This window comes from Balaenoptera borealis (genome assembly GCF_965194805.1).
Source record: "Balaenoptera borealis genome assembly, chromosome: 19".
NCBI lineage: Eukaryota > Metazoa > Chordata > Mammalia > Artiodactyla > Balaenopteridae > Balaenoptera > Balaenoptera borealis.
In genome coordinates, this window is record NC_138878.1 from 11,728,646 (window position 1) to 11,752,583 (window position 23,938).

The window sequence follows — 23,938 nt, forward strand, 5'->3', positions numbered from 1 at the left end:
GTCGGGCTTTGGTTATACGGCCTGGGCCTTGCGAAGGACACCAGCGAGGAGACAGAGAGGTGCCTCCCCTTGTCCAAACCTTAACCTGCAAGCTCTTCGCGGATTGCCCACAAGTGGCTAGACCTTGGCCTACAACTCCCGGCAGAGCTCGCGGCAGGGGGCGTGTATCCACAGGCGCGAGAAGCGTGGGTGACTCAAGCAGAGTGACGGAGTGAAGGGGGCGTGTCTGTTTGGGGCAGGCGCCGTGCCGCAATTGGATGATCCGGGAAGAGGGGGCGGAGCCAGTGTTTGGGTCAGCCAATGGTTCGCGGTCAGACGGAAGGGGGGACGGGGCGTGGCTGGACTGAGTCCGGGCTGCGTGGAGCTCACCGAACGCGGGTGTCGTGGGTGGGAACGCGTGGTCCTGGGACCGCCGAGTCTGGGCGCGGGAGATGGCGGCGCGATGGAGCAGCGAGAACGTGGTGGTGGAGTTCCGCGACTCCCAGGTGAGCTCGGGGCCTAATGGAGCCTTTTAAGCATGCGCCCTTCCTGGTTCCCCTCCCCCACGCTGCCGGGTCATTCTTGGGGGTGGCGGGGCGACCCCCAGTCCGGGCTGGAGAGATGGGCAAGGGAGTGACCCGGACCTGTCAGACCCGAGCGGGTGAGGGGGTCCTTGATGACTGTGGCGGGTGTTTGGGGCTGGCATGGGCGGGGTTTCGGGGTTCCCCTCGTGGATACCGGGAGTGGGGTCTGCCTGGGGACATCGAATTGCAGAGATTGCGCGCTAGTAAGCGCTGAGGGGAGGCTTCCCATGACCAGGGTGGTGAGCGAGGGGGGTTTAGGTACCCCCTCGCCTGGTGACTTTGGGCAAGTCGCAGAACTTATTTGAGCCTCAGATGCATGGACTTAACCCTGCCTCACAGGTCTTTGGAGTGGATTCGATTAAAAAAAAAATGCATGCAAAGTGCCTGTTTCGCGCCTAAGTTTTTAAGCGGTTACTGATGTTAGGATAGTGGAGAACACCGTAGGTGAATAGGAGTATGCACTGCATGTATTGCCCGGGTTCGAATCCCGCCTCAGCTCTTAGCCTGTCATCACCCTCTGTGCATGTTTTCTCACCTGTAAGAGGTGCGAATCGTACCTACCTCATACGGTTGGTGTGAGAGTTTTATGAAGTCATACATTTAGAATGTGTGGCACAGTGCTGGACACATGGTAAGCCCAAAGGAACACTAGTATTTACTAGGAAATTTTATCATTTTTCTATTTCATTCCTTCCATATGCTGGGCTTTGTGCTAAGTGGTCTACATTTCCTTTTTCTAATTCATGAAAGAACCATGCAAGATAAGTAGGTTTTTTTTTTCCCCCCAACGGGGAAGCTGATCCCCATTTGGCTGATCCCAAGTGACTTGGCCAAGGCCTCCCATTATGTTGTCGCATTGGGATTTGAACGCAGGCGTCTGGCCCCAGGGCCTTGTTGGGCTCATTACACTGCTCTGCTTCATACTGTATGAGCCTGTCATACAGTCGTTTTACAATAAATATCATGCCCCCTTTCCCCAGCACCCAGGACAGTGTGTTGGTGATTGTCTTCATGTATCGAACACATAATTTATTGAATACCTTCAGTGTGCCAGACTTTCATTCAGTCATTTTTTCAATAAGGGTTTATTGAGCTTTTTGACAGGTGCACACTGTACCAGGCACTGTGTTGGTGCTCAGGTGATTTATACTGAAGGGGAATCTGGATTTACGATAAGGGGGTGATGTGGTTTCTTCTTTCTAAAACCTATCCCTTCTTTTGCCGTAAAGATGCATGAGGGGAGAACCTCCCACCAATTTGCTCTATGGGTGCCCTTGATACATAGTGCCCATGGAGAATTTGAGCAACCGCATTTGGGTGAAATGATCCTAAAACACTTTGCACTGTCAGCATGGTGTCTCTGGGAGGAAGAAAGATGCCAGACTCCCAGGGAAAAAGAACCATATTCCTGTTACCCTTTTTGTTAATTGCTTTCACTGGGGACTAAGAACAGAATCATGTGTCCTACCTCTGAGCTTGCTAATTTGGAAGCTAGTAATCTGCAGACCCTTTAATTTTCACAGAAACCCAGGTAGTCTCACCCCTACTTCTCTACACAGATGTAATTGAAAAGACCTGCAGGGAGGGTGTTGACACATATATTAGGATGCTATGAAGTCGTATCATATAATTAAACCTGAACAGCGGTTGTCATAGTAAGAGAACAAACTAAATTGGGTAATTTAACTGGCTTGCAGGAGTTTCTGTTTTTCTTTCTGGTTTTTCTATTCATTTGGAAGGGTGAGTCTTAGTGTGAATTAGCATGGTTTTGTGATTGATTTTGGTGATCACTGGGAGGGGTAGGGACTCATTTTATTAACTATTTCATTAACATAGAAAGAAAAAGTTAAAACTCTTCACACTGCCTTTCTGAAAAGACAGAACAATAAACTTTTCCAAACACCCCACCACTTTTTTAAAAAATTTTTAATTTATTTTTGGCTGCATTGGGTCTTCGTTGGTGTGACCCCACCACTTTTAAAAATCATTTAAAAAATTTAAAGCTTTTAGGTTTTTCAGAGAAAAACCCCAGTCTGAAAGGTGAAACTTTTTTACATTTTATATGTGTCATTTACTTTATAAAACAGATGTTACTTTCACCGATTAATAGTGAGGAAGCTGTGCTGCTTGGCATCTACTCTGAAGTGGTCCCTGGAATCGATGAGTGTGAATGCTAAGAAAGCTTAGCGATAGTTTTCTAGAGCAACACCATCCACTAGAACTTTCTGAGACGATGGAAATGTGGCTCTTCAACACTTGAAATGGGGCTAGTGTGACTGAGATAGTGTATTTTAATTAATTAATTTATTTTAAAATAAATTTATTTTATTTACTTATTTTTGGCTGCATTGGGTCTTCGTTGCTGCACGCGGGCTTTCTCTAGTGGCAAGCGGGGGCTACTCTTCGTTGCGATGCACGGGCTTCTCATTGCGGTGGCTTCTCTTTGTTGCGGAGCACGGGCTCTAGGTGTGCAGGCTTCAGTAGTTGTGGCATGCGGGCTCAGTAGTTGTGGCTCACTGGCTCTAGAGTGAAGGCTCAGTAGTTGTGGCGCACGGGCTTAGTTGCTCTGCGGCATGTGAGATCTTCCCAGACCAGGGCTGGAACCCGTGTCCCCTGCATTGTTAGGCGAATTCTTAACCACTGCGCCACCAGGGAAGTCCTTTTTTTTTAATTTTATTTTTTTTTATTTTTTTGGCTGTGTTGGGTCTTAGTTGCAGCACGTGGGATCTTCATTGAGGCAGGCGGGATCTTTTGTTGCCGTGTGCGGGCTCTTCGTTGTGGTGTGCGGGCTCCTCTCTAGTTGTGGTGTGTGTGTTTTCTCTTTAGTTGTGGTGCGCAGGCTCCAGGGTGCATGGGCTCTGTAGTTTGCAGCACGTGGGCTCTCTAGTTGAGGCTCCCAGGCTCAGTAGTTGTGGCACGCAGGCTTAGTTACCCCACGGCATGTGGGATCTTCGCTCCCTGACCAGGGATCGAATGCATGTCCCCTGTGTTGGAAGGCGGATTCTTTAGCACTGGACCACCAGGGAAGTCCCAGCACAAGATATCAACATTTGTATGTGTCCTTTTCAATTTCTTTCATTAATGTTTTATAGTTTTCAGTATACAGGTCTTTCACCTCCTTGGTTAAATTTATTTCTAGGTTGTAAATGGGATTGTTTGATGCAATTGTAAATGGGATTGTTTTCTTTACTTCTTGTTCTGATGACGTATTAGTGTATATTAGTGTATAGAAATGCTACAGATTTTTGTGTATTAATTTTGTATCCCACAACTTTATTTAATTAGTTTATTAGTTCTAACAGGTTTTTGATGGAGTCTTTAGAGTTTTCTGTATTTAATATCATGTCTTCTGCAAATGGTGACAGTTTTACTTCTTCCATTCACATTTTGATACCTTTTATTTCTTTTTCTTGCCTAATTTGCTCTGGCTAGGACTTCCAATACTGTGTTGAATAGATGTGACAAGGGTGGGCATCCTTGTCTTGTTCCTGATCTTAGAAGAAAGGCTTTCAGCTTTTCACTGTTGAGTATGACGTTAGCTGTGGGCTTGTCATATATGGACTTTATTATGTTGAGGTATGTTCCCTCTATATTTACTTTGTTGAGAGTTTTTATCATAAATGGACGTTGAATTTTGTCAAATGCTTTTTCTGCATCTATTGAGATGTTCATATGATTTTTATTCTTCATTTTGTTAACATGGTGTATCACATTGCCAGATTTGTGGATATTGAATCATCCTTGCATCCAAGGAATAAGTCACACTTGATCATGGTGTATGATCCTTTTAATGTATTGTTGAATTCAGTTTGCTAATATTTTGTTGAGGATTTTTGCATCTGTGTTCATCAGGGATATTGGCCTGTAATTTTCTTTTCTTGTGATGTCCTTATCTGGTTTTGGTATCAGGGTAATGCTGGCTTCATAAAATGAGTTTGGATGAGTTCCCTCCTCTTACGGTTTTTGGAAGAGTTTGAGAAGGTTTGGTATTAAATCTTCTTTGAATGTTTTGTAGAATTCACCAGTGAAGCTCTCTGGTCCTGGACTTTAGTTTGTTAGCAGGTTTTTGATTACTGATTCAGTCTTTTTTTTTTTTTTTTTTTTTATAGATTTATTTATTTTTTGGCTGTGTTGGGTCTTCGTTGCTGCGTGTGGGCTTTCTCTAGTTGCGGTGAGCGGGGGCTACTTTTTGTTGTGGTGCACGGGCTTCTCATTGCAGTGGCTTCTCTTTGTTGCAGAGCACAGGCTCTAGGCACACGGGCTTCAGTAGTTGTGGCACGTGGGCTCAGTAGTTGTGGCTTGCGGGCTCTAGAGCGCAGGCTCAGTAGTTGTGGTGCACGGGCTTAGTTGCTCTGCAGCATGTGGGATCTTCCCGGACCAGGGCTCGAACCCATGTCCCCTGCATTGGCAGGCGGATTCTTAACCACTAAGCCACCAGGGAAGTCCCAGATTCAGTCTTTTTAGTAGTAATCAGTCTGTTCAGATTTTCTGTTTCATCATGATTCAGTCTTAGTAGATTGTATGTTTCTAGGAATTTACCCATTGCTTTTAGGTTGTCCAATTTGTTGGTGTATAATTGTTCATAGTAGTCTCTTATGATGCTTTGTATTTCTATGGTATCAGTTGTAATATGTCCTCTTTCATTGCTGATTTTATTTCAGCCCTCTCCCATTTTTTCTTGGTGAGGCTAGCCATAAGCTTGTCAATTTTGTTTATCTTTTCAAAGAACCAGCTCTTAGTTTCATTGATCTTCTCTGTTGTCTTTTTTTTTTTTTTGGCTGCTCCACGTGGCATGCGGAACTTCCCTGACCAGAGATCGAACCCGTGCCCCCTGCATTGGGAGCGTGGAGTCTTAACCACTGGACTGCCAGGGAAGTCCCTGTTATTTTCTTTATTCTACTAACTTTGGGCTTCTATTTTTCTTTTTCTAGTTCCTTGAGGTGTAAAGTTAGATTGTTTATTTGAGACTTTTCTTGTTTATTGAGATAGACATTTATTGCTATGAACTTCCCTCTTAGAACTGCTTTTGCCGCATCCCACAAATTTTTGTATGTTATATTTCCATTTTCCTTTGTCTCAAGGTATTTTTAAAATTTCTTTTTATTTCTTCTTTGACCCATTTGTTGTTCAGTAGCATGTTGTTTAATCACCACATATTTGTGAGTTTTCCGCCAGTTTTGTTTGAGTAATTAATTTCTCATTTTATACCATTGTGGTTAGAAAAGACGCTTGATATGATTTCAGTCCTCTTAAATTTATTAAGACTTGTTTTGTGGCCTAACATATGATCTATCCTGGAACATTTTTCATGCACACTTCAGAAGAATGTGTATTCTGTTGCTTTTTTTTTTTTTTAATTTTATATTTGACTGTGTCTGGTCTTAGTTGCAGCATGCAGGATCTTTTGTTGTGGTGCATGGGCTGCTTCTCTAATTGCAGCGCATGGGCTTCTCTCTAGTTGTGGTGCACAGGCTTAGTTGCCCCATGGCCTGTGGGATCTTAGTTCCCCGACTAGGGATCAAACCTGCGTCTCCTGCATTGGAAGGCGGATTCTTAACCACTGGATCACCAGGGAAGTCCCTGTTCTGTTGCTTTTGGATGGAATATTTTAGATATAACTGTTATGTCTATCTAACCTAATGTGTTGTTTAAGGCCGATGTTTCCTTATTGACTTTCTATCTGGATGATCTATCCATTGAGGCAAGTTGGGCATTAAAATCCTCTAATATTATTATATTGTTGTCTGTTTCTTCCCTTAGGTCTGCTAATATGTGCTTTATATATTTAGGGGCTCCTATATTTAGTGCATAAATGTTTATAAATATTATATCCTCTTGTTGGATTGACCCCTTTATCATTATGTAACACTTGTCTTTTTTTTTTTGGTATTTATTTATTTATTTGTTTATTTATTTTAACATCTTTATTGGAGTATAATTGCTTTACAATGTTGTCTTAGTTTCTGCTGTATAACCAAGTGAATCAGCTATATGTATACATGTATCCCCATATCCCCTCCCTCTTGCATCTTCCTCCCACCCTCCCTAACCCACCCCTCTAGGTGATCACAAAGCACTGAGCTGACCTCCCTGTGCCATGCAGCTGCTTCCCACTAGCCATCTATTTTACATTTGGTAGTGTAACACCTATCTTTGTCTCTGCTAACAGTCTTTGTTTTAAAGTCTATTTTGTCTGATAGAAGTATAGCTACTCCAGCTTTCTTCTGGTTTCCGTTTGCGTAGAATATCTTTTTCCATTCCTTCACTTTCAGTCTGTATGTCCTTCCATCTAAAGCGAGTATCCTGTTGGCAGCATATAGATGGGTCCTGTTTTTTTATCCATTCAGTCACTCTTTGTCTTTTGATTGGAGAATTTAGTCCTTTTACATTTGAAGTAATTATTGATAGGTTTCCCCTGTTAATAACATTTTACACTAGTATGGTACATTTTCCACAGTTAATGAATCAATATTGATATATTAACCCAAATGCATATTTAACTCAGATTTCCTTATTTTTTACCTAATGTCTTTTTTCTGTTCTGGGATTCCATCCAGGATACCACATTATATTTAGTTGTCATGTCTCCTCAGACAGATGTCTCCTGTGCCCCTTGCATTGAGAGCATGGAGTCTAACCACTGGACCGCCAGGGAAGTCCCAGATTTTTTTTTTTTAAACCACTACACTTTCCTTCTTTTTTTAAAAAAAAAAAATTTTATTTATTTATGGCTGCGTTGGGTCTTCATTGCTGTGCACAGGCTTTCTCTAGTTGCGGCGAGCGGGGGCTACTCTTCATTGCCGTGCACGGGCTTCTCATTTCTGTGGCTTCTCTTGTTGCAGAGCACAGGCTCTAGGCGTGCGGGTTTCAGTATTTGTGGCACGTGGGCTTAGTAGTTATGGCTTGTGGGCTCTAGAGCTCAGGCTCAGTAGTTGTGGTGCACGGGCTTAATTGCTCTGCGGCACGTGGGATTTTCCCGGACGAGGGCTCAAACCCGTGTCCCCTGCACTGGCAGGCAGATTCTTAACCACTGAGCCACCAAGGAAGCCCAGGAAGAGAGGTCTGAAGTGATCTTTAATGTCATGCTCAGGCTATGGGGAGCCACTAAGGGAGTGTGAGCAAGCAAGCAGCGTAGCCAGAGGTAGGTCCTGCAACAGCCCTGAGGGTGGAGGGAGCAAGGCTGGTGACAAGCGGGTGTCCCTGTCCAGGGGAGGACCGACAAAGGCCTGAGCTGAGGCAGAGACAGGAAGAAATGGATGGATTAGGAACAGACTTTCCTAGCTGTTCCTTCAAGTGTCCAAAGCTAGGAAGAGTCCAGGAGGCAGTCATGTCACGAAGCCAGTGGTTTGAAGGAGGGAGTGATCATGAGTTCTGATGCTGCCACAGGATCAAGTAAAACAGCCAATAAACAGCCAACAGTGCAGGAGGCCAGTGACAACCTGTGCTGGACCATTTTTTATTGTTGTCCACCAGAGAGGTGGTAGAGAGGGCTCTGAATCCAGTCTGACACAAAGCCCATGCACATCCTTTCTGCTGCACCAGATGAACTGTGTTTTATGTCTGCAGAAATGCCGTGTAGAAACTTTCTTCCTTTTGATGCAGGGCAGTCAGTTTCTTTGGATTGGTGAAACCAAATGCTTAAGAACACAGCTGCCTTCATGAAAAAATTATTTTTTTGAACAAGGGCAGCAGCAATTTGTGTACAGAGGCTCGCAGAGTCTCATGAAATGGTATCTTTTATCAGCCATCAGTTAGCTTGTCTTTTCCACATTATGAATTACATTTTCTCTAGGCCAGTAAGAATCAACCATCACTGTCAGTGCTATGGCAGTCTTATTTCGTAGAGGTCATATGACTCCTAAAGTGTGCGGCAAAGGCCACCATCCTGCAGAAAGGACAGGGCTGTTAAGAACTTTATTCTCTTTTGTCTAAAGATGTCACCTTGACAGGGAGAATTTCTGAACATAAGTTTGTTTCCGGCAGGCGGGAGAGGAATTTTCAATTTCTAAAAACAAAGGTTCAGAAAAGGTATGATTGGAATTTTACGTCATAAAATGTGGGGATAAGGTACACAAACTTTGCTCATCAGTTCTCTCTATTCCAATAGAAGGTTTCCCACAGCAGGCAATGAACTATCAAAGTTCATTATCCTAGGAGGTATTAAAAAAGTGAGGGAACTGGAGAAGTATAGATAAATTCATGGGTGATAAGTTAGCAAGGGAAAGGAAGGAGCCTTGGAAAGAAAGTGCTTTTTATTATAAAATAATGCAAATATAGAAATAATACAAAAAGGTAGGCTCATTTAGAGGAATAAAATTAAAATCCCATAGGAACAACTACCATCTAAACATTTTGGGATACTTTTTTCAGGCTAAGTAGCCGATTTAAATTTTAGTTCATAGTAGGGAATGAAATACCACTTTCCTGTACTCCTCTAAGTTGTCTTTAATCTGCAGCAGGGCTCTGCCTGCTGGTGGGAGGTTCTCTCTCAGTCACTATGGGGCTCCCTTCCTCTCTTTGCAGTGGGATCATACAAGAACCCTATGGTTCTTCACCCCTGATGCCCAGACTTAGCATCTCTCAGCCGTTCCCCATCGGGTGCACTGAGGGTGCTGAGGCCTTTCCAGGGGGATTCTTGTCCCTGACAAAGCACCACCTTTTACTCTGGTCAGTTTATTTTTACGTCCTTTGCTTAAAACACTTCCCTCTCTCCATTTCCCCCTTTGGGACAGCCTAGCAAACCCTCCTTCATGTGCTCCTGCAAACATAACCTCTTTCTTTCTGGGATAGGAGTAGGGAAATGTCAGTTAGGTGTGGGTTTTTTTGTTTTACCTCTTAAAAAATAACCTGCTCTGATAAGGTGATATGGTGAGTTATGATACTCTAATTGCAGGCTCCTGCATTTTTCTATGTCATTCTTTAATGCTTCTAGAACATTTCATTGTATAGATATCTATAATTTACTTATAGAGAACATGAATTCAACAACTCTGTGTATGAAAGTTTTGCTGTATTTTGGATAGATTCTGGAGGTGGAATTACTGAGTTAAAGGACATGACTTTAGGGGAGTTCCTAGTGGTCCAGTGGTTGGAACTTCACGCTTCCACTGCAGGGGACATGGGTCTGATCCCTGGTCAGGGAACTAAGATCCTTTATGCCGTGCAGCGTGGCCAAAAAAAAAAAAAAAAAAAAAAGACAAAATGACAACGTGACTTTTTTTTTGGGTATTATTACCAGATCATCCTTTATTGTCACTCACTGTACCACAAACTTAGCAGCTTGAAGCACCACCCACTTATTAGCTCACAGTACTGTAGGTCAGAAATCCAGGCTCTGCATGTCTGCTTTCTCTCTTCAGTCTCATAGGCTGAAATCCAGGCATCAGTCAGCTGTGTTCTCGTCCGGAGGCTCAGCTGACTAGGGAAGAATCTGCTAACAAACTCATTCAGGTTGTTGGAAGAATTTGGTTCCTGAGGGTTAAAGGACAGAGGTCCCTGGTTTTTTGCTGATTGTTATTTAGAGGTCACTCTCAGCTTCTGCCATGTGGTCTGTCCATCTTCACAGCTGGCAGCAAAGAGTCTTCTCCATGTTAAATCAATCCCTCATCCTTCAAATCTCTGACTTCCTCTGTCTCTGACCTCTAGACTTAGCTTTAAAGGGCTGATGTGATTAGGTCTCTCTATCTCCCCTTCCTCCCTCCCCCAAGAAATATTTCATCATCTCAAATGGAAACTCCGTACTCAGTAAACAATAACACACCACACCCCACACCCCCAACCCCTGGCAACCTCTACTGTACTTGCTGTTTCTATGAATTTACCTAGTCTAGACACCTCATATAAGTGGAATCATGCAGTATTTATCCTTTTTTGTCTGACATTTCACTTAGCGTAATGTTTTCAAGGTTCATTCATGCTGTAGCATGTATGCCATTGTGTGTATATACCACGTTTTGTTTGTTCATTCATCACCTGATGGGCATTTGGGTTGTTTCGGGTCTCTCTATCTTAGGGTTAACTGATTTGGGACTTTAATTACATCTCAAAATCCGTTTACAGCAGTACCTAAATTAGTGTTTAAATAATGGGGAGAATGTGTATGTACCCCAAGGGCCCAGAATCTTGGGAACACCTTAGGATTCTTGCTACCACACACCCTCTAGAAAGATGGTACCGCCCCTGGTTGGAGGTACCATCTTGCCCTCTTTCATACCCTTAATGTATACATTGCACAGAAGAGTTCTGGAAATGGCATCTCATTTCACTGCCTGCCTTTCCAGCTGGGCTATTCTCTGCTCACGACTCTAGTGGAATGAAGGATGCATAATAATCCCTTTTCAGCCTCCAGTGAAAGCACTCTGGCTTCTTGTCCCTAATATTATCTGTGACATGTTTCTTGAGGGTGTACAAGTGAGAAACCCATTAATAAGACCAGCGAGAGTGAGGAAGGGAATTTCTGTTTACCATTTGTGATTTGTGAGTGTAGCAGAATGTACAAAATGCATTCTCTCTTGATAGACTCTTGGAAAGAACTTAGAGCATTTAATAACCAAACAACGGCACAAGCTGTTTCAGATAATGCCCTGAGAATGCAGCAGGACTTGAACTTGTCCAAATAAGCGAATTTAGGGCTATAACTACCATGATTAAAATTAGCCTCGTGCTCCAGCCTGAATGCAGATTTGTTTGATTCAGTGTGGTCTTTTGGAAATTGGACATAAGATCCTGAAAAGATAGTACTCCCTAGGAACTGGGAGACCTGGGAAATGGAAGCCAGTAAAATGTGCTGGAAAACCCAGATTAAATGAGAACTGGGCATCTCAATGACAAGAATGTGACCGTGGATTCAGCAGAGGTGGTGTTTGAATATTACCAATTGCCATTTGGCTTGGAGGAGGAGTCCATGCCCTTTGGGAAGGCATGGATGGTGTGTGTATGTGTGTATATGTGTGTGTGTATGTGTGTGTGTGTGTGTGTGTGTGTGAGAGAGAGAGAGAGAGAGAGAGAGGGAGGAAGAGAGAGAGAGAGAGAGAGAGAGAGGAAGATGTCCCAGGTTATATTGTGTGTAGCCCTGGTCTCAGGGGGAACAGACAACTGCTGCCCTATTGTGGAAGGTGAATGTGAGATTTGAATGAGAATTAGAAGGGGGTTAAAGTATCCACTGTAGAGAACTGCCAGCTGGGGACTGCCTGGGCCATGGGAAGAGGAAGACCCACAGGTGTCTACCTGCCTGTCTTCTCTAACCTGAGCCGGCTTTGCTGGCAGAACTGAATCTGTGTTCTCTCTCACAGGCAACTGCAATGTCTGTGGACTGTCTCGGGCAGCATGCAGTGCTTTCCGGGTAAGTGAGCTTACAGAGTTCGTCTGCCACGATTTCTGGGAACAAATTGCAAATCAAGAGGTTTCTGGGAAATTGGAAAATACTTTTTTATTTAAGGATTACGGTCATAGGGTTTAGTTCTGCTGTCCTAGTGACCTCAGCGGTAGTTGTGGGGATTATTTGCAGTTTATTTTTTTCTCTGCCCTAACAGGTGAGCAATAAAATTCCTTTGAAATGTTAGTGACTGGTAGTTTGGTCTTGAAATTGCCATTTTCTGTTTAGTGCATGGACTCTTCAGAAGGATGCTGTCTGGTACAGTCTAACAGGTAGTTAGTTCCTAGGATTGAGAGGATCTGGGTTACAGTTTGGCAGTGCCATTGATTATGAGCCCCTGGACATTTATTCAGTTGGCCTCCCTGGACTTCGGTTTTCTCATGAAGCAATTCGATTTCATCATGAAGAAGTTGAACTACATAATTTCTGTAGTGTCTTCTGGTTCAAAATTAAGATTCTGGCAATTAAGGTCCCTGCATTTGCTAATCATCCTAACATTGTACCAGTATGATAACATTTAATGGTCAGAGTCCCTTTCCTTTCATGTTGCTCTAGATTACTACCTCTCAGATTTAGCTATATGTTCATTAACTTAGTTGTTTTTGAACCCATTTATAAAATGAAGTGTTTTTTATTAACTTCATTATTTTATTTTGAAATCATGTTTTAAATTACTTTTAGATAAAACCATAGCAAACATTAATTCAAAAGGATATACCATGGAAAGTAAGTTTCCCGCCTACCTCTGACTCCACTCCCCAGAGACAGTTATTGATACCATTTTCTTGTGTCACCCTGAATGCATAGATAGGAAAAATTGGTATGTCTCTTTTCTGCCCCTGCCAACCTCACTTTTTTAAAAAATAGCTTTATCGAGATATAATTCACATACCATGCAATTCACCCTTTTTAAAAAAAAATTTATTTATTTTATTTATTTTTGGCTGCATTGGGTCTTCGTTGCTGTGCGTGGGGTTTGTCTAGTTGCGGCGAGCAGGGGCTAGTCTTCGTTGCGGTGCGCGGGCTTCTCATTGAGGTGGCTTCTCTTGTTGTGGAGCACGGGCTCTAGGCGCGCGGGCTTCAGTAGTTGCGGCAAGTGGGCTCAGTAGTTGTGGCTCACAGGCTCTAGAGCGCAGGCTTATTAGTTGTGGCGCATGGGCTTCGTTGCTCCGCGGCATGTGGGATCTTCCCGGACCAGGGCTCAAACCCGTGTCCCCTGCATTGGCAGGCAGATTCTTAACCACTGTGCCACCAGGGAAGCCCCAATTCACCCATTTAAATGTACAAGTCAGTGGTTTTTTGGTATATGTTATTAATTTCCTAGTCAGTTTTTAAACCTCTTTTTTTTTTTTTTTTAAATCAAGGAAATGCCTGTACATAGTTTGAAAAGTCAAGTAACATTACAAGGCTTATATTGTCAGTCAGCAGAATCCCACCTCACCTTTTTTTTTTTTTAATTAATTATTTGTTTTTTTATTTTTGGCTGTGTTGGGTCTTCGTTGCTGTGCATGGGCTTTCCCTAGTTGAGGCAACCAGGGGCTACTCTTCATTGGGGTGCGCGGGCTTCTCATTGTCGTGACTTCACTTGTTGCACGGCATGAGCTCTAGCGCGCAGGCTCAGTAGTTGTGGCTCACGGGCTTAGTTGCTCCGGAGCATATGGGTCTTACCGGGCCAGCGATTGTACCCGTGTCCCCTGCACTGGCAGGTGGATTCTTAACCACTGCACCACCAGGGAAGCCCCCCACCTCACCTTTTTCCGCACCCTGATCTCACTCACCAGAGGCAACCAGTTAAGACTCTTTTAGCTATTTATTTTGAATTGCCTCTATTTTTCCAAGTGGTATACTACATACACTGCTATAACTTGATTTATCCATCATAGATATTCAAATTGACTTCTTACAGTAGATGATGAATATTTAGCACTTTTACTTCAGTTGTGAGTCCCTTATGTATATATACCTGGCCTTCCCCCTCCTTCCAATGTAGTCATATAACAATTGTTGGGTTGAATCAGTATTTGGGGTTCTTCTTCTCAGAGTTATTGTCAAGAGGTCCTATGCCATTCTGATTCTGGACTCTGTATGTGACCTATTTTTTCTCTTTGGAGAAATCCTATCTTTATCCCTAGTGTTATCTTTACCTCTTGTGCGTGTGAAATTTTCACTGTGACCGCTTTGGTATGTGTCTTTTTTCATTCATTGTGCTGGGCACTTAGAGGGACCCTCCTCCCCTTTTTGACATTATTACCTGTTTTATCTAAACAAATAGAAAAATAACATATACTTGGAATTATGTAGCCATATTAACAACCCATAAAATACTTTCAAGTGCCCTGGAATAACTGTATCTCAAACGTTAGATTTCTCAGTATTGACTGATGTGGATATTGTCATTTGTAGCATTCTAGGAGAGAACGGGATTATGTAACTGGAAATCATGCAAGTGTTCTTGTTCTGATGTGTTCTTAGACATGCATACATCCATATTATTTTTCAACATGATCTTGAAGTTCACCATTTCATTTTCTTATATTGAACTTTAAAATATGTGTAGTAAGGTGTATGCTTAAGTGAACAGCTCAAATAAATTTACAAATATGGTCACCATTCAGATTAAAATAACGAATAATTTTTAGCACCTTGGAGGGCCCTTTCAGTCTGGAAATCTGTGTCTTTTAGTTTGGAGAAATTTTCCTGCATTATGTCTTTGATAATTTTCCTCATTCTTTGTGGAGCTCCTCTTAGTGCATGTTGGATATCCTGTATGGATTCTCTTCTGAACTTTTTGGTCTTTTTGTCTTTCTGTTTTGCATTCTGGGAGTTTTCTTCAACTTTAACTTCCAACCCTTCTGTCAGGTTTTAAAATATCAACTATAACTTTAATTTCCAAGAGCTCTTGTTCTCTGTTCTTTAAATTGTCTTCTTCTATGTCTCTGAGAATATTAATTCTAGGTTTTCTTCTTTCCTCTGTGCCGCCCATTTCCTTTTTTTCCTTTTGGCTGTGTTGGTCTCTGTCTTTCAAGTTTCCTGCTGTGACTGATGCTCATGGGCTCTCTGTTAATATTAAAGAGTGAGTGGCATCTCTGTTTACATGTGCAGTGGTGGGATCCACTGGAGGGAGATCAGGTGGGAACTAGGCCCTTTTGTTGGAGGGTGCCCGGACGTCACCATCTCCAGGGCTTTGTTGTTGTTGTTGTTGTTTTGTTCGCTTTCGTTCTTTCTCGGGCTGCTCACTTCCTCCTGAGAAGAATCCGCTTGTCATTAGTCACCACCTGAAGACTAAAAGCCATGTGTTGTGAGTTCTGAGCAGGGGAGGAGGCCTGAGGGTCTCACCCTCCACTTCCTGCCCTGTTTTGAGCACAGCAGCTCTCGCTCACCCCCTGCTGTGCCTCTTGTCCCAGGCCCAGGGCTCCTCTGAGGTAGTTTCTCTTCCTCTCCAGCTCCTGCGGGCCTGGATTCCACAGTGTGAACCAGCTCGCTCTGCAGGCACTTGGGTGCTGGTTGTCTTTCCTCTAGATCAGTTACCATTTTTCCGTCGGCTTTCCATTTCCTCTCTCATTTTCTTTGTGGGTTTCTGTCTTTTATGTTTTCACTCTTATTCTAGTGGGTCTTCAGTGGGGGATGAAGACAAACATGTATGTCCAATCTGGCATGTTTATCCTGAAGTGCCCACCTTCTGCTGTTCTGCATTTGCCCTGTACTGTCTCTGATTTCCCCTGTTGAAAAACACGCCATATATATAGTGCTTGGCCTTTGCCCTGTTTTCATTCTAATGGGAAATGCCGGCCTGCCTGCCGTAGGATCAGATGATTCCTTAGGAAGAGGTCAGAGTTTCTAGGTCTTTGTACTATACCAACTTTCTCAGAAGCCCCAGAAATTCTCTTAATTTGTGTCTTACCTGTGCTTCCCTTCTCTCTTAATCCATCCCTCCTAGGGTTTCTGCTAGAGTTCTACATGCCATTTTTACTTTCTACTTCCTGTCTGTTCTGAGCAGGGACAATGAATCTTTTTCTTCATTATCAAGCCCACCTGTCCTTGCCGACTCCCGGGGGCTTGGAGCGCTCCCCAACAAAGAATCACTGATGGCTGCTGAAGAGGTTGATACACATACCAAGGATTTTTTTCTTAAAACAGAAGGAAAATAGGTGAACAGAGAACATCACTGTTTTCAGATCCTTTATATTGATTGGCACCTTGAACATTATTGGCACTTATTATTATTTTCATTATTATTATTTTTTGGTTATTGTTTCCCCTTCTGATAGTGTTAATTTAGTTCCCATCACCAAGTAGTCAACTTGCACGGGAATTTGAGATTTTCTCAAATTATTTGGCTAAGTGATAAGCGAGGTGTTTAATTTTACACACGTTTATTGCATGCAAAGCACTGTGCCTAGTGATGAGGGACATACAAAGATATTCAAGACACGGTCCATACCCCAAACACTCAGTTGGTTTGGGACAGGAACCTTTACGTTAGCAGTTCTGCTACAGAGATAAGCGCTGTGCTGTAGTCCAAATGCAGACTGTGTCATGGGAGTCGTGTGGAAGCAGCTATGATCCTAACTGGGGGATTGGAAAAGCCTGGGAGAGGGCTGGGCTGGAGCTGAATCTGGTGGAGGAGGTCAGACTTCCATGGATATGGGAGGGAGGACCATCTCTAGAGACAGATCTCACAGGGGGTACGGCTCCCGCTTGCCCAGCAGCCACGAGTTACTCTTGTCACTTGTATGCCTTTCAGAGTCGATAAACGTCATGTACATCTGGGGATTTTTTGAGCACTGCTTGCGAACCGTATGTCATTCCAAATGTGCTTTTCTATCTTAGTGCTAATGCTGTTCTGTTTTCATAATGCTGATGTTGTTTTCCTAGCCGCCGATTCCTATACATCGTCAATCTAGATGCCCCCTTCGAAGGTCATCGAAAGATCTCACGCCAGAGCAAGTGGGACATTGGAGCCGTGCAGTGGAATCCTCATGACAGCTTCGCGCACTATTTTGCAGCCTCGGTGAGCTCATTCGAGGAGTACAGGAAAAGGCTTTTATTTTTTATTTTTATAAATTTATTTATTTATTTATTTATGGTTGTGTTGGGTCTTCGTTGCTGCGTGCGGGCTTTCTCTAGTTGTGGCGAGCAGGAGCCACTCTTTGTTGTGGTGCGCGGGCTTCTCATTGCGGTGGCTTCTCTTGTTGCAGAGCATGGGCTCTAGGCGCGTGGGCTTCAGTAGTTGTGGTGCATGGGCTCAGCAGTTGTGGCTTACGAGCTCTAGAGCGCAGGCTCAGTAGTTGTGGTGCACGGGCTTAGTTGCTCCGTGGCATGTGGGATCTTCCCGGACCAGGGCTCGAACCTGTGTCCCCTGCATTAGCAGGCGGATTCTTAACAACAGCGCCACCAGGGAAGCCCGGAAAACTCTTTTAAATGTGAGATCTAGGCTGGTAGGTCTGTGTTCTACATAGAGAAGAGAACATAATCGTCATTTCTCAGGCGGCACAGAGGGGTTGCATGGTTCTAAAAGGAAGATGGAGGCAATTACAGATTTAAATGTATATGAAAAGAATTGAGGGTACCATCGAAAATTGTAAGAATTGAATCCAGATTTGGAAAGGGAAACTGGTAGATACCTTTATGTCTGTGTGTGATAAGAACCCGTTTTCTGCATGAATGTAACTAGCCAGTGACTGAAAGAGGCTCTAAGGAAGGACCTGGTGAGCTGGTCTGGGGGCGACTGTCATTGCTTTCAGAGGGATCAGAAGATTCCATACACCCTTCCACTCAAAGGAAGGGATTCTTTTTTGATTGAATCCTGTTTATATGTGAATTCTTCCAGGGAAAAGATGCATATGTTTCATTAGGTTTTCCAAGGGGTTCACAACTGAAAAAATATCTGGGCTTAGATCATCTCTGGTATCCCTTGCCCGATTCTTTATCAGTGTTCTGTTCTCCTAGGACAACTAGAGACCTAAACCTCTGGCTCCTTTTGCACTGGGCCGGGAGGGCAGTATTTGAAGGAGCCCTTCTCATCCTCCAGGGAATATGACCATTCGCAGTGCTGTCTGGGTCTGTTCTTATTGGGAATGACAGTCTGTGAGAGGAAAGCATCTCACAAAAGAAAGAAGAGCAGTGCTGTCAGCTTTAGAAGGAACAAAAAGCTGCTCTTCCCCGTCATTTCCAAAATAGAATCTGACAGTCTGCCTTTAACCAGGGACAATGACTAAAGTGGAACTGATTCCTGGGACTGTTGACAGGTCGGGCCAGATCATTCTTCGTGGTGGGGGCTGTCCTGTGCTTTGTAGGAAACTAGCAGCATCCCTGGCCCCTCCCCCACTAGATGCCAGTAGCCTCCTCCCTCACCCCCATCGTGACAGCCAAAAACGTCTCTAGGCAGTGTCAGGTGTCCCCTGGGAAGCAAAATCTCCCCGGATTGGGAACCACAGATTTAGGCTGACCCTTCAGTACTCGGCCCAAGTGGATTAACACTGCATGTGTTTGGGAGTGGCAAGAAAGGGCCTTATATATTTATTTTTTTCAGACAGTCATTTAAAGGGAACAGTTCAGTATCATTTACTACATTCACAGTGTTATGTAACTGCCACCTCTATCTAGTTCCCAAACATTTCCATCACTCCAAAGGAAACCCCCTTACCATTAAGCAGTAATTCCCCCACCCCCAGCCCCTGGCCACCTCCAGTCTGTGTTCCATCTCTGGATTTAGCTATTCTGGATATTTCATATAAATGCGGTCATAACCATACATGACCTTTTGTGGCTGGCTTCTTTATCCACGTCAGAACATGTATCAGTACTTTACTCCTTTTTATGGCTGAATAATAGTCCATCATAGGGATACACCACATTTTGTCTGTTCACCCAACGATGGACATTTGGTCTGGCTATTATAAATAGTGCTGCTAAGAACATGTACATGCATGTATACTTTTTTTATATATATAAATTTATTTATTTATTTAATTTATTTTGGCTGCGTTGGGTCTTTGTTGCTGCGCGTGGGCTTTCTCTAGTTGCAGCGAGCGGGGGCCACTCTTTGTTGCAGTGTGCAGGCTTCTCATTGCGGTGGCTTCTCTTGTTGCGGAGCACGGGCTCTAGGCGCTCAGGCTTCAGTAGTTGTGGCTCGCGGGCTCTAGAGCACAGGCTCAGTAGTTGTGGCGCACGGGCTTAGTTGCTCTGCGGCATGTGGGACCTTCCCGGGCCAGGGCTCGAACCCGTGTCCCCTGCATTGGCAGGCGGATTCTTAACCACTGTGCCACCAGGGAAGTACATGTACATGTACTTTTTTGGGTACTCATTTTCACTTCTTTTGGGTATATTCCTAGGAGTGATTGAAAGGCCATGTGGTAAGTCTGTGTTTTACTTTTTGAGGAACCATCAGACCGTTTTCTACAATGCACAAGACCGTTTTGCAGTCCCATCAGCAATGCATCAGCATTGCATAGCAATGCACAATCCAGCCGCACCAAAATTTATTTCCTGTTTTTGTTTTTGTAATTTAAAAATTCTAGCCATCTTAGTGGGTATAAAGTGGTATCTCACTGTGGTTTTGATTTGCATTTCCCTAGTGGCTAATGATGTTGAACATCTCTTCATGTGCTGGCTGGCCATTTGTATATCATTTTTTGGAGATATGTTTATTCAAGTCCTTTGCCAGTTTTTGAATTGGGTTGTTTGTCTTTTTGCTGTTGAGTTATGAGTTCTTTATATATTTCTGATACTAGACCCTTATCAGGGACATGATTTGCAAATATTTTCTCCAATTCTGTAGATTATCTTTTTACTTTCTTGATAATGTCTTTTGATACATAAAAGTTTTAATTTTGATGAAGTTCAGTTTACTGATTTTTTTTTTTTCCCCTTCATTGCTCTTGGTTGGAAGGCAAGCATTTTCAGGAGAAAGAGCTTTGGAGTTAGGCACATCTGAGGTCAAGTCCCAGTTTTAACACTCACTGTTTTATCTTGAGTGCCCATCCAACTTTTGGAGCCTCAGTTGCCTCACCTATGATGTGGGTGATGACACCCAGTGTGCAGTGTGATGGGAAAGAGCAGAGGGCAGATTTCTTAAGGTTCCTAATCCATAAACTGGCACTAGCAGACCCTGGAAATGGCTGGGAATGTTATTATGAGATGAGGGGGGCTTTTCTTTACACTCCTATTCCCATTGGAAGCTACTTTGAATCCTTACCTTTTGACAGGAACCTTACCTATTTAGAATTGGAAACTGGCATTTCTGGATAAAAATCTCAGAGCTGTATACAACTATCTGTCTCTGAGCTAAAATGAAAATCCATCTCATATATATATATATATATATATAATCAGTTCAGAAATTATTAAATAGCCTACTAATAGTAATTAGTCTATTAGTAATCTTTATCCATTTTCAGTGTGTTTTATGAACTCATGATATTTAGGGAGCATTTGCTGGCTTGTTGTTTCTTTAAGAGAAATGTAGTTTGATTGAAGCTTTGTTTTTCTTCCTTTTCCTTATTGTAATTGTGGTTTCTTCTGGCCCATTTTCCCTGTGTCTTTCTGCTTAACCCTTAAAGAAGTTCATATTTCAAGGAGTCTTCTATAATTTTGTCTTCTAAGACACCCTTTTAGTGGTGATTCTGTTTTCTTTCTCATGCATGTGTTTTTTCAAAGTGTGGTAGGTGGACTCCGGGCATTTGATGGTGGGGAGGGTGAGCTGAGACCATGGAGTGTGACAGCAGCTGGGGAGATGGGTGTGTGACCCTCAGGGCAGGGAGGTCGTTCCTCTGATGGTTGGGGGCGGCTCCATAACCCATAGGTCACGTGCTCACGAGTGTGTCTGTAGCCTTAGTTCAGCCGTAACTGTTCAAGATGGGTTTCCCCTTGTCTCTTTTCAGAGCAACCAACGGGTCGACCTTTATAAGTGGAAAGACGGCAGTGGGGAAGTTGGCACGACCTTACAAGGCCACACTCGTGTCATCAGGTAGGCACAGCCCTCCACTGCTCCCTGGCCTGTCTCACTTTGTCACAGTCTCTCGGGAAGTGAAACAAAGACACCATCCCCCTCCAGGCTTGACCCTCTGTGTTGCATTGGCCCCAGGTGGCTGCTGCATCCTTAGTAGTCCTGAAGTGATGGTCTTTGCGGCGAGGAACAGCCGGTGTTTAGGAGCCAGCGTCCCTGTAGCTGTTCACCCCGATCCCAGGAGACACTTAGGTACAGCCCGGTCCAGAATAAAGGGTTAGAGCTGTTTGCTGCAGGAGGGAGATGAACTTACGGCCACAGAATCCCGCAGCTCACGGTCGGCGGTGCCCCGGAGCACAGAGACCTTGGGGGCCAGCCCTTTGCTCTCTGTCCAGCCGCGGTGGGACACCACGTGGAGCTCCTGCATCATAGTCCGTTACCCAGATGCCCAGTTGCTTCCCACTCGTGGCCTTCCAGCTGGCTTCTGGAATGTTCCTGGATCCATCCTTTCCTTGGGTCACTGTTTCTGGGTGGGGAAAACTTCTTGTGAGAAGTAGCAGCAGGAAGTGTGGGAGTGGTGAAGCTGACGTGGGAGGTGATGGGAAAGGCCAGAACCCCCCCACCGGCCTGTGTTAACTGTTTGTGTAGCAAGTGCCTTTCAAGGACTGAGGACGTGGGTGGGGAGGACCAGAGCCCTGCTTGCCCTCCTTGAAAGCTGTGTGGCAACACGGCAGTTTGCCAGTGCTTTAAAGATGTTGGGTTTACTCAAGGTATCTGTGGTTGAGTCTGATTTAAAAAACGATGTCAACAATTACGTGGGGTTTTTTTCTTTGTTTTGTCTTAGTTTGCGCAGATGCATGTATGTGCGCTTTTGTGTGTGTATGTGTTTTAAGTTGAAACGCTCCGTTTCTTTTGGTTTGGGGGGGGCAGGTGGTAACCAGGGAAGGACCTGAAAGTTTCCTTTGGAGCTTGGTTAAGTCTTCTTTCCCAAAGAACTTCGGAGATTCCCAGCCTAAACCATGTTCAGGGGCCCATTAACAGTGACTTTCTGAAGCCACTAGAAATGAAATCTGCGAATGCTTTGGAAATGGACTCTGAATTTTTTCTCTTCGTTGTTGTCCTGTTTATTCCTTGTGTTTCCAGTGACTTGGACTGGGCAGTGTTTGAGCCAGATCTCCTGGTCACCAGCTCTGTGGACACCTACATCTACATTTGGGATATCAAGTAAGAACCGTTAAGAGGCATAACCACTTGGCTGTGGGATGATCTGGGACCTTTGTTTTAGAGATCGGGTATCTTAATTTGGTTTTCCCTAGATGCAGACCCTGAGACGAGGAGACGTTGCAGATACGTTGTTTAGGAGGGGACAGAACTGCTGGTGGGGGTGGGGAAGAGAGACAGGATCGGGAAGGCCACACAGAGAGGGCGCATCATCTACTTGGGTACCACCATGAACAGGTGGAGCTTGGTCTTACTGGGAACACTAGGGGCTGGTGAACCACTCCCTCCTCAGAGGTGTTCCCCTCCGAGGGCTGAGGAAGCGGGCGTGCCATCCACTGTCAGTCACTGGCTGAAGGCTGTCCCCGGGGGCCTCAGCTCCCTGGCACTTCAGGCCTGTCACAGAGGTTTGCAAAACGGGCTTCAGCAGCCAGGGAAATCCCGTTGTCAGAGAACCACAGGTTCTGGCATTTGGAAGTGAGGCTGGAGTTTCCTGAAGTGGCAGGTGACGGTGGGGGCATTCTAATGGGTACAGACACACACGTGCTGCAGCGAGCAGTGTTCCAGGACAGCTGCTTTGCTCTTGGTGACGCTTCACTTCCCCTCTGGAAAGGGGGCTGAGAGCCACCTCGTAGAGCAACTCTCCATGGAGCAAAGAGTGGAGGAGCGCCCAGCCCAGGGCCTGGCGCGTCCTAAGTTCTTAATAAACATCTATTCCTGTTTCTCTTTGTAAAGCAGATTCCTTTCCCCATAACCGTTAACTAGAGGGCCTGTGGCCTGTGGAGTCCCCAGGACAGGACACCCTCTCCCCAACCAGGCCACTCTGCTCCCAATTGGCAGTGACTTTGTGATGCTTTACACTGAAAGGTAAACTGCAGGCAGAGGACAAGCCAGGTATTGAGGTTTGACTGACCAGACAGACCAGGGAAAGGGATCCCAAGGGAGTAAGGATGCGCACAGCTGACTTCACCTTCATCCCATGCAGGTTAGCGCTTCCGAGGTGACAGGTCTAAGGGCAGCGCCAGAGGAGGGAGGAGGAGCAAAAAATCCAGGGGAAGTGGAAGAGAGGGGCTCTTAACAAGCAAACAACCCCCTGGGAGCTCTGGGGCAAGGGTCCCTCATTTACATGAAACAGTTGTTTTCATAATTTAAAGACTGAAAGACACTTGAACTGACTTGCCTTCTCAGGTCTTCTGAACAGTAAGCCAGGGCTGCAGATTTGCCTTGTCTGGCCCTCCTAGCCCTAGGGGGCTGCCCAGTTCTGTCATTTTGACCATTCGTGGTGAACGGTTGAGTCTCCCATTGTATCCAGGAGTAGTTTTAAAAAAAATAAAATTGTGGTAAAAGCCACCAAGCAAAATTTACCATCTTAATCATTTTTAAGTGTGCGGTTCAGTAGTGTTAAGTATACTCACATTGTTGTGCAACAAAGCTCCAGAACTTTTTCATCCTGCAGAACTGAAAATCTGTACCCATTAACCAACTCCCCGTGTCCCCCTCCTTTCAGTCCCTGGCAGCCACCACTCTACTTTCTGTCTCTATGAATTTGACGACTCTAGGTACCACGTGTAAGTGGAATCATACAGTGTTTGTCCTTTTGTGACTGACTTACGTCACTTAGTATAATGTCCTCAGGGTGCATCCATGTTGTAGCACGTGACAGTATTGCTTTCCTTTTTAAGGTCTGATAACAATCCATTGTATGTAGAGACAATAGTGTATTTATCCGTTCATCAGTCGTGGACACTTGGGTTGCTTCTACCTCTTGGCTGTTGGGAACATCCAGAGTAGTTTTCCACTCCACCTTGGCAGTGCTGTTGGTTCTTGCAGAATTAC

At 44.4% G+C, this 23,938-nt stretch overlaps 1 protein-coding gene across 7 annotated transcripts in view; it reads left to right on the plus strand.

The window, feature by feature from the left end:
* Nucleotides 1-285: 285 nt before the first annotated feature.
* Nucleotides 286-23,938, plus strand: part of WDR59 (WD repeat domain 59) — an 84,258-nt gene continuing 60,605 nt past the window's right edge. For 3 of the 7 annotated variants that reach the window (XM_082366322.1, XM_082366323.1, XM_082366326.1), the window contains exons 1-4: nucleotides 286-485; nucleotides 16,813-16,948; nucleotides 20,820-20,905; nucleotides 22,028-22,108. In XM_082366322.1, coding sequence (XP_082222448.1) covers nucleotides 301-485; nucleotides 16,813-16,948; nucleotides 20,820-20,905; nucleotides 22,028-22,108 — 488 coding nt within the window. In that variant the 5' untranslated portion in view covers nucleotides 286-300. Of the gene's footprint in view, nucleotides 486-11,854; nucleotides 11,905-16,812; nucleotides 16,949-20,819; nucleotides 20,906-22,027; nucleotides 22,109-23,938 lie in introns of all 7 variants that reach the window. The other 4 variants (XM_082366327.1, XM_082366328.1, XM_082366325.1 and 1 more) reach the window with 3 other exon arrangements.